The 10,935-nt window shown below is 37.8% G+C and overlaps 1 protein-coding gene across 1 annotated transcript in view; it reads right to left on the bottom strand.

Moving 5' to 3' along the window:
• Nucleotides 1–233: 233 nt before the first annotated feature.
• Nucleotides 234–10,935, bottom strand: part of LOC104501901 (plasma membrane calcium-transporting ATPase 1-like) — an 11,089-nt gene continuing 387 nt past the window's right edge. Inside the window, exons 2-7 of the mRNA XM_010145788.1 lie at nucleotides 10,630–10,843; nucleotides 10,289–10,500; nucleotides 8,305–8,412; nucleotides 6,300–6,482; nucleotides 5,832–5,985; nucleotides 234–1,687 (exon numbers count right to left, since the gene is read on the bottom strand). Of these exons, the coding sequence (XP_010144090.1) occupies nucleotides 1,662–1,687; nucleotides 5,832–5,985; nucleotides 6,300–6,482; nucleotides 8,305–8,412; nucleotides 10,289–10,500; nucleotides 10,630–10,843 (897 nt within the window). The 3' untranslated portion in view covers nucleotides 234–1,661. The remainder of the gene's footprint in view (nucleotides 1,688–5,831; nucleotides 5,986–6,299; nucleotides 6,483–8,304; nucleotides 8,413–10,288; nucleotides 10,501–10,629; nucleotides 10,844–10,935) is intronic.

Genomic DNA, 10,935 nt, shown 5'->3' with positions numbered 1-10,935 from the left:
CCTATTCATTCCCAAGGAGTATCCTTTTGGCTCAGTGAAGACTGTTGAGTACCTTAGCTTACATTCAATCTGGAGGCAGCCACCATGATTCCATTTACCCAAAGCACTATATTTAGTGGGGCTGTTACCATCTTGAAATTGCAGTTTAGAGTTAACCAGTAATACAAAAGAGTACTTTTCAGTGATTATGGTGAAAGAGCTGAGAAAAAAAAAAATCTGTAATAAACCATTGCTGCAATTTTATTTTAACAAAAGGGCAGATTTATTCATGTTTACAAACAAGTTTCAAAAACAAAAAGGAGAACATGTATGCTACCCACTAACAACCTTTCAAAATGCCAACAGCCCTCATGCTGCATGAAGGATTCTATAATTAGAAAAAAATCACAGTTCCACTCACAGTTCACCAAGACAGCACTAAACTAACATGTTTAGACAAAAACAAAGGACTAAGATTCTGATGTATTTTGATTTAATCCATTTTGCCCGAGATAACAGAAATAATTCAAGCAAGTTCCATCACATATTGATGTCCTGCATTAAACAATCCTACTAAGTTCTGAACAAAAGTTATTCAGTAAGTTTCTCAAAATTTTTAAAAATTAAACAGTTGTTTCAAAACCATTAAGTAGTAAATGTATTTAAGAAACTAATTAGGACAGAGGCCATAACTTCATTAGAACACCACTGCTCATGTTTTTACAAAGCATTAGTGTTATCTATTTGGCTATTAGTATTAGCAATTTATCTACAATATTTAACAAGGTAAATTGCAGGCAAAATTTAGTACAGTTTCAATAGAAACACCCTTTTCCTGAAAATACAGCAGTATTTGAAGGACTAGTTTTTTGTTTTTTTTTTCTTTTTTTTTTTAATCTCTGCATCATTTATAAGGAAGCTTCCCATCTATGAACAGGAACAAAAAAAGTATCTACAAACCTTGTAAACAGATCTGTATCATTTATAAACATAAATAATCCAAATTATTAACAGCCAACAGCAGAAATTAAAGTATCAATTCAATGATCCAGGGCCTCCTTGCCCTTCCCAGCCTTCCCCTCAGAAAAGGATCATGACAAACTAAAGCTCTGCTAACACACTGTTCAGGACCATTCTTAAGTACAACAGATGATCCACAGGTCACTTATGCTGAGTTACTGTTTCTCTGTCAGAGTTCATTATTACTCCCACCCCCAGAAAAGCACCCTCCAGTCTGGCAGAAAGCTTTTTTTTAAAAAAATAAATCTACATTCGTACAAGTGTGTCTTCTTTTGAAGTCCAAGACAAGAATATCATCTTGTCCATCATAATGTGTGAAGAGACCCAGTTTCAACTTCTTTACAATGCAGCTAGTGTGTTAACATTCAGCTTACAATCAGAGTGATGTTTCCAAACTATGTAGCGGGCTCCCTGGGGATGAAGAGGTAGCAGACTTGTTCATGTCTGTTGTAAGGTGAATTCCACTGTCAACCGCATTGTTATTTTTGTTGGGAGAGGGTGGGGGAGTAGAGTTGCGTTTTGTTGGAGCATCATCTTCAGCATCAGTATCATCAATAAGGGGAATATGAGGCTCGGAGTCTTCTATTCTAAACTCAGGATGCGTCATAAAATTGTGAATTGAACTTCGTGTCTCAGGTTTCTCGAGCCCCTCATACAAGGAGCTACGAAATGCATTCACCACTCGGATCTGTAAACAAAGAAAAAAGGTTGTTAAAATGCTGCAGATATACTGGTAACGGCATGGTTCTTATGAGTTTGAGTCCACAAACAGCTAGACATGAGTGAATCGAATTTGTATGTGATGCAGTGGAACTTGCAATAAACTGTAAAAAATGAAGAGCATTTCAGTAGAGCACTGCCAGTGTACACAGTAGGAATAAAAATTGTAAAAGTACTGCAAAAAGCTGAAGGGCCTAAAAATTCAAATATGGCACTAGAATTGCTCAATTATTTAACATGGGCTAAGCATTTTTTAGAAGCGAGGCCAAGAATTAATTTATGAATAAGTAAATAAATAAATCTTAATGAGTGTTTTATTGAATACTTGGGGGAAGCGGAGGGGAGTGGCTGAAAATAAGTAGGAGGATAAAAGGGTTACTAACTCTCATGCTAGGAATTAGGATGCCAACTGACTATGAAAAAGCCAAGCAAGTGTAAGCCAATGTCACAATGACTGGACATTTACGAAGAGTCATGCAAAAAAGGATACCACTGTAACAGCTGTAAATATTCGAGTATATACCCATTTACCACACTAAAGAAAGTTCCTTACGGAATAGTGCTTTGGAAACTTAAGACCAGAACTAGGAAACTGAATAACTGAACTGTACAGTTAAGTAGCCACAACGGGTTAACTTTGAAGAGACTATCAAGTAGCACAAAGTATGAGATAAGCAGGTGATCAGCCTTTGCTTGAGTCTTTAATTTACATTGAATTCATGGACAAAATTCCCAGGCTGAGTATTATTTCAAATCCTTTCATTGTTTAACTAACATTTTTTTCAAATCAGAAAGCAAAGTTTACAGAATTCATAAATAAACAGTTCAGAGTGAAATTAGAATAAAGTACAGCTTTATTTTGCAAATTGTGTATGTCCAGGTTGACTTGAATTTAAGTTTTCCAAATTGTAATTTGAATAATGAAACCTGCCCACAGCGCCCTTCTCCCACATCCCACACATTTCCCTGACCAACTACAGGAATCCAGGATTCATTCTTGAACTGATAAAAAAAAAATAAGGTTAGGCAGAAGTCAGTGACCCCTTGGTTCAACACTTTTGTCAAGATATAGTTTCCTCCTTCTGTCAGCTCCTTAGTCAATTCTCAACACCTCTACTCTGAGTAAGTGTCCAGCAAAGCAGTTTCAATCCCAAAGCTCCTTTGTTGTATAGAGGCAGAGGAACTCTGTAGTAAACAAGAACTTACTGTTACAAACAGTAAGTCCAATTTAAAGGTATTTTATTAGCACATCCAAGATGACTTGTTTCAAGGTAAGAAATAAGTCATGACTAGTGCTTCTACAGAGTTCCTTGATAGTAAAAATAAAGTGACTTCCAGGTGAAGGAATGAAGATGGAAGGTCAAGCAGATCAAGAGCACAGACTTCAAAACAGCTCGGATACACCAAACTACCTCAGTGTAAACACAGAGAAGGGGTCCCCAAAAGTGATGCATTATCAAATGCGTTACCACAGAGTCACCGCACATGATAAAGTCCCAGGTCCTGACTGTGTTCTCTGACCTCTAGAAATAGCATCGCTCCCCTCCGACCCCAAAGCACTTGCACGAAGAATTTTATGCAAGAGCTATTGTGTCCCTGATAGGTACACAACTGAGCTCCATTAACCACGGAAACCCCGGGAGAAGGCGGGGGCGGGGAGGATGCACGCACGCAAGGGGAAGGGCATAACTACTGATAAAGGGAGGACAGGGAGAGGATAGGCAATAGCATGAATGTGCTTGAGAAGTAAAAGATTACAACAGCAGCTAGAACTTCACTGTTTTTCATCACATGAAAAAAATGAGCACGTTGTTAAGGAGTTGGCATATTACATGAGCTTTAAACAAGTCTGTCAAGCCGCACAAACTGTCTTGGCACTTACCAAGAAAATTAGCGGTGACAATGCCAGACTGAATGTTTGCAATGCCTTTATTTGGCATATTGCATCCCACTGTGCCACTGATTTATGTGGCAAAATGAAATATGACTGCCTCGTGGGACTGGTTTTTCATTGCTTACAGATGGCAAGTTAGAACATAAGCAATAATGGAAAACAATTTTTGGCTTAACAGGACAGCTGTAATTATCATAGGAATATATAGGCATACCCATAATAAAGGCTTGATTCCCATGCAGAATGCATACTAAACGAGAAGTCTAGACACTCCTTTGAATCCAGGACCCCCAGAGTCCTGCCATGAAGGCAGAAATTTGACTACCAGGACTTCAAATTATACTTAAAAAGTGAAGTCTAGTGGCTTGAAGGCTTTATTTTCAACAACTTAAGGTAATTAGACAAGAGAGGTAGCTATAAATAAATTGTGTGAGGAGCAAGACAATTTGTAATGTGTAATTTATACTGTCATCAGGTCCTCCTCATATTAGTACCAGAATAGCAAGGAATGTCGTAAGCACTCCAAATCCTCCTAGACAGATGGCTGCTTAAGAGTTGCAACCTCACTTCACAGGAACAGCTGAACTATTTACCAACAGCTCCGAAAGAGAGAGACAAAGAAAAGACACATCTACTTCCCATTAATAGGTACTAGTCAGCAGAAGTTGTTCTCCTGGAGGGTGTAGCAGAAGGCTGTACTACTTAGACCAAAACTAGTTCCCTGCTATTGTAGCTCTGTATCTGCATTGGTCATTTGATGCAGTGAGATGCTGCAGCGCCCATTAGATTCTGCTCAAATGGCAGCATGGCATGAAGTTGCTCTCTAGCAAATTCCGAATGTCTAATTAATGTTCTGGAGTGTAGTTAGGGATACAGGTTACTAATTAGCATTTTAACTAGGAGATGCAATCCTGTGCATCTTTATTGTAAAATCTAGTTTTCATATCGTGTTCTTGATGCATGCACATTTGTGAGCCAAGCTTCTCAATACTACTGCAAGGTAGGGAAATACCTGTTTTGTCAAGTATAGAGGCAAATACTGTGCAAACTCACATAGGAATGCTGGCCAAGCCAAAATAAGTAAGTCAATAAATAAACGAATAAATAAATGAATTCAGAAGAGAACATTTCATTTAAGACAGCTCCTGAAATTAAGGGTCTTCGTCCATCTGGAAATCTGAAAGTTTAAAAGGCAGGGGGGGAAAAAAGAAGACCTCTAAGAGTTATTTTAAAAAACAATTATTTAACCAGACTCTTGAAAGTTAGAGAAGGAAGTTAAATGTGTAATATATAATTAAGGTGGAAAACTCTTGCAACAACAGCTTTAGCTATCGGTATTCAGCTACAACTATTATGCATCTTCAGGCTCCAGAGTTTAATCCTACACATGAGTAATTAAATCTCTAGCTTCTACATAGAGGAAAGCTGAAACTGAAATGCCACTTAGAGCACAATATAAGGAGGGCAGAATTAAGATAAGACAAACTTTACTTTCACTGATGGCTTCTGAACTGCTGCCAGAAGAACCTAGAGAGGAAGAAACCCTTCAGATTTGAAGTTTCACCATTCAATGCTTAGACCTTTTTTCTTTTTATATTATCTAATTAAATGTTCCTTCTGACTTCTATGTATTTCAGAAGCCTTGTTTCGCCACCCAAATCCTGATGTTGAGAAAGTTGTGTTAATCAGTAAAGAAGTTCAACAAAAGCAGAGATTCAGAAGTTCCTGACAGGCTACAAAGAAAATGCATTTAGTGCTCCATGTTCTAACTGCATTCATATTTTTAACACACCATTTGCTTTCCCACCAGCTTGTTAACCTTAAGCATCGTTTGTGCTGCAGTGCAAGACATTTATTTTTGTTGACCTGGGTCCATGAGTATACAGTGAATTGACTTATTCAATGTAAGTCACCCTAAGAGGCATATACTCGAAAATTTACAACAGTTTTCCTGTTTTATCTTAAACATCCCTCTGTACATGAATGGATGAAGGCACAGGACGTGCAGGCTCACAGCTTTCACATTAAAGTCTTTTCTTGAAACTGTTCCACCTGTTCTCAGCCCTCTAAGAAAAAAAACAGTCTTGAGGACTCCACTTTGTGGAAGAGCTCTATAAAAGCCTGAACGATGATTTTAAGTACTAAGGAGAAAATGAGAAACGTTAGGTACGTGAATTAGGAAATGTTAATTTCATGCACTTTAGGAACACACACTCACACCCCACAGTAGTAGAAGCAGTAGTAGAGGAAAACACTACATGTGTAGGGGTAGAAATATTTGTTACATCATGGTGCTGGCTGGCGATGGAGGGTTGCCGCCTTAGAGCCCCCTGAATGGTACTTCCACTCTGGAAAGCATTCACTACATCCATCTGCAAGGAATCAGAGATTGTGACAGCTTGCTCAGCAAGAGAGAGAGAGAACAAGAGAAAGGACCATCCCATCTATAACACACAAAGAGTAAAGAAAAAAAGGCACTTTTTAAAAAGAGCAGATACACAGGCAAGAGTTGCATTTAGAGCTGAAGAAATCAGAGTACCCTGAGGGATTACACATCCATCCACACCCCTTTTTGACAGTCTCAGGCACACCAGTCAGAACCGCCACCTTAGTCAAAGGACTGGAGATGGAAGGAAGAGATTTCCCTCATAACACCCACTGTGTCCTACCTTTTTCAAGACCATACCTGAGTTTGTATCCTGTTTAGGCCCCTAAACCACAAGATCTGACCACGGCGTAATTCTCTCTCAGCATGATCGATCTCTTCTACATCTTCTGCTAGTTCTTCCTCAGGAATCTCTTCCTTTTGTGTTCCATGACCAGCTTCTTTAAGAAATTTCAGACGGCTGGTTGGAATTGTTGAAATCAACTAATAGTGAAGGAAAAATATGAATCAGGATTTTTTTTTTTTCCAAAAAAAAAAGAGTAAGTGCAATACCACACTTAGGGCTTAATATAATATCCTGCATACAATTGGTAAAGTTGAAGAAACAAATTACGTAAATAGGATGAGTGCATCAATGTAGAGCGATTACTTTAGTTGAACAGCTGCAAAGCTGTGAATATCCTTACCACCTCAACTGAGGTGTGAAATTAAACTTGGACTACAAACCTAAAAAGTAAAATAGCCCTGCTAGGGAGAAATAATTCCACTTTAACATTACTCGACTATGCTAGGAAGAAGCAGTACTGAAGCTACAAAGGTCATTAATTCTGCAGATTGTGCTTGTATCTAGAGCTTTCAGAGCTCTATCAGTTTGATGAGCATGACGTGTTAGCTCAAGTGAGAACTACATAATTTAATTAAAGTAGTCAGTTAATTCAGAAATAGAGAACAGACATGTGCTTTTTTGTGACCTGGAAGGTATTGATCCATTTGCAAGGTGAGTGATGTTCCAAAACCTTTATCCCAGACTGTTCCTTAGCTCCTTGGTGTACACTAGTTCATCTATCTTAAAACTAAACAAAAGCTACATATGGCTGTTCCAGCTTTCCTTTTCATCCCCACCTTTAGGGCTATTCTGGTGAACTACGTAGTTAAGGGGAGTGATCTTTTGATACATCCCATCTAGCAGACCCGGATCAGTTCCAAAGCTGCCTTCTTTGACCATCACAACCTAGAAGAACATTTCAGCAGCTGCAGAGGAAAAAGACTACTCCAAAAGTAAGATAAACAGCCCTTTTTGCTGAAATTGCCACTATGAATGCTCTCAGATCACCCTTCAGCTTCTACTGTTCCCAGGAAGTCAAAAGCTCTTTGACTTTAATGAGATGCTAGAGCAGCATGAACTGCAGCAGGGAAGCTTTGCCGTTGCAAGACACTTTGGGTCAAAGGTATTTGAAGCCATCCCAGTTCTAGTCTACTTTTAAACCTCAGAGTAACTCTATTTGATTTTTTTAAATAATTAATTTTCCAGAGAACCTTATTAAAATGCTTACACCCACTTTTAAAATACGTGTCCATCTATGAACTTACAACTAAAATTCACCTTGCCAATTTTATACTGAAACCTGAAGTGTCCTTTACAAAACAGAAGGAAAGACACTGTAATGGAAAACTCTTCATGTGGTATGAAAAGTTTAGACAACTATGTCATTAAATAATGGAAAACTCTGTAGGTCTAAAGTTTCATGTAAATAAGCTTGTGCTTACAAGCACTGTTGTACATAAAACCTGGGGCGGAGGCGGGGCAGGGGTGTGTGGAATAAAAATCAAATTGCAATAGCTTAGTAGGTGGGAGAATTTTCCCATTCAAAACTATGCATATGAATATTAAAGAGAAAGTTGCTACATTTCTTGCCACTCCAGGAAGTTTTTAATTCAAGAAAACAATAGGAAGTTTAACAATTCTGTTCTTATAGAACAATTTCTAGTACTTACCTGGGTAAAGACATAATTTCATATTTAAAAGGTAACTACAGCTGCTTCTAGTTAAAAGTTACTAAACAAAAACCAGCCATAGCATCTAGTTATGAAATGTAACTAATTGACCAAGTCAGAGTAAAGAATATCCAACTAAGGACTTTCTAGCTATTGAACTAGGCAATTTTAATCAGTATTTACTGTTAATCTCTATATATTCATATGGTCCACTTGAAAGATGTGAGTGCTAAAAATGGTGCATTTGTATTTTCCATGTAAAGTATTCTAATGCAAGGAGATATTTGGCATTTTGAAAAAACTAGTTTACCTGGCCCCAGAGTAGTGTTCCCATGCCCAGGAAAATGGACCACAGCCACTGTTCAATTGAGAGTTCTGAGCAACTAAAAGGCTTCCCACCAAACTGCACAATAATTATCTGTGAAGAGTAACATCATTAAACAACATATTACTAGAAAATTCCCTAATATTTAAGATTACTACAGACAACTTTGGATTAGAACACAGGAATTCCTACGTTATTAAGCATACATTTCCAGTGTCTTGGCAGTTTGAGTAAGTTTCCAAACCTAAATCACCTGATGCTTTTCAGTATTTCAAGACCTGCCATTTATTCTTCAAATGTCACACTCACAAAAACTTGTGGACTACTTAATTTTGCTTGCAGTTCTATCTGTTCATTTCACAATTACAGTGTGTATTCAATGCTACAAATTACAGTGATTATTTATCATATGAACACCCATCTCAAAACATCAAGTTGATTAATGAACTTCTATTACTACAAGTCATAGATCCACAAGACATGAAACATTCCAGAAATAATTCAGAGTATTACTATGTCCCCCATGAGTGTTAGATGTCAGACTTTAAATGGTCACAGTGTGACATCTATGTAGGAAGTCTTATAGAGGAAGGTCAGAGATCTCTAAATCTAAATTAAAAGAGCGCCTACTGACCTACCTATTACAACAAGCTGTACAAGCTCTAATAAGCATGGTAACCCTCTGCACAGGAATTATATGTATGAAAGCTTGACCTGGAGAATCAGTAATTCAAGTAATGGGGCAGGCGTGAAAAGGAGACAGTATTGACCATTAAGCAGGACACCTGACAACTGAAAAGCCCAAGAGTATCTTTTATTAACACAGAATAAAACACTGAGATGACAACTCGGGATTTACATATGTTTGGGAAGGCATTCAGTCTGCCAAGTTTCTGAAGAGAACACAGTTGCAGTCAGGACTAATTTCTACATATTTGGCTTTGTTGCACAATAACAGTCAGTCTGCTGCATATGCAACTCTAAAAACAAGAGTAACTTCTGAAGAAGTGTCATCTAAAAAAACCCTAAACCTGGGAGAATAAGTGAAATAATTTCATGTGAAGCAGAGGTGCATACATCTGGATTGCTTGACCCCCTATGAATTTGGTCAATATCAGGGAATCCCAAATCTGAGAAGCTTAAGGTATAGGTTTTATCTCAAGTCCAAAATAAGTAAAAATGAAAGAGTTCTGAAAAAAAGTAGTGTGTTGATTTGTTGGTTATTTCTTCTGACAGATTAAAAGACCATTTAGAAGGCGAAACTATTTCTTGTAAACTATTTTCTCCAGAGCCAGTTTTTACTTTTTCTCAAGACCCAATCAATTAACTGAATCAATTTCAGATCATTTGCCTTCAGTTGTTAGCATGAATTGAGCTAACTAGCTTTTACAAATCTGCCTAGATGCACCAACAGAAGGTTCCCTAGACATCAATGTTTCTCACCTAAAACAATAGCTTCCTTCCAGACAAAATACATGATAATACAGATACCCGATTTCTGCATCAGGAAGATAAAAACTGATACTTCAGTTTCTAAAGCTTATTCATGTCCTAATCTCATTAAGAGAGTATGACAAGGTGTAACTTCTGTAGTTTTTCAGATGGGCTCTTGCTCAGACGCACAAGCAGATGCTATGAGGAAGTGTTCTGACTAGGTAGGAAACATACAACTTCACATTTTTTCAAGAGACTAGAACACTAAGATCAAAGTGAAGGACTAAAAAATTCAAAACGTAAATATAAGTACTTCTACATTCCAATTTTACCAAAAGAGGTCTTACCTGTAAGTGCTTCTTGACAGGGTTTTCAAGTGATTTATAGCATGTTTTTTACTGAAGCTTTTTCCACAGTGCAGAAATTAAATGTCTGGCACTAGCTGATTAGCATTCCAACATAAGCAAGTGCATCAGTGTACTCAGTGGATTTCCCCTCTCTCCTCCCCTCCCCTCTCCTCCATAAGTTTACTTACCTGCACAACAAATGTCCCCAGAACAATAGAACAGAAGATAGCGTTGTTAAAGATTCCTTCAAAAACGTTCCTTTCACCATGGATTTTTCGGGCATTAATTTCGTTAAAAAGCTGCATCATCACAAACGTATTAAATACAATAGTATAATGCTCTGAAGGAGGAGCATGCAGAGGTGCATTTCTTCCACTATCGATATCAAAAATTCTCTCACCTGTGTATAAAAGGCATTTATCAGCAGCTTAATTGGTGTCTTTACACACACACTACAATAGAAAAACTTGTTTTAAGATCAGTTCTGTACCACTTTTAGAATAACTTTATAAAGCCTCAGTATTCCTACCAGCAAACAGGAGCGTGAAGACCACCACGAGCTGGTAGAATGCGTGACCCAAAATGTTCTTCATCATTGTACGAGAAATCAAAGGTTTGTTTCTACCATAAGGCTTTCGCAACAGAAGGGCTTCAGTGGGTGGTTCTGTTGCCAGGGCAAGAGAAGCTAATGTGTCCATGATGAGATTTACCCACAGCATCTGCACAGCTTTAAGTGGAGAATCCTATAAAGACAGACACGTAAACCCTCAATATAAGTGAACGAACTGCAGCTATAAAAGACATTTATTATAAAACATGGGCACGTTCGGAAGAG

This window comes from Buceros rhinoceros, unplaced genomic scaffold (assembly GCF_000710305.1).
Source record: "Buceros rhinoceros silvestris isolate BGI_N320 unplaced genomic scaffold, ASM71030v1 scaffold15401, whole genome shotgun sequence".
Classification (NCBI taxonomy): domain Eukaryota; kingdom Metazoa; phylum Chordata; class Aves; order Bucerotiformes; family Bucerotidae; genus Buceros; species Buceros rhinoceros.
The sequence above is the reverse complement of the archived record's forward strand: the minus strand, read 5'-3'. Positions and strand labels throughout refer to the sequence as shown.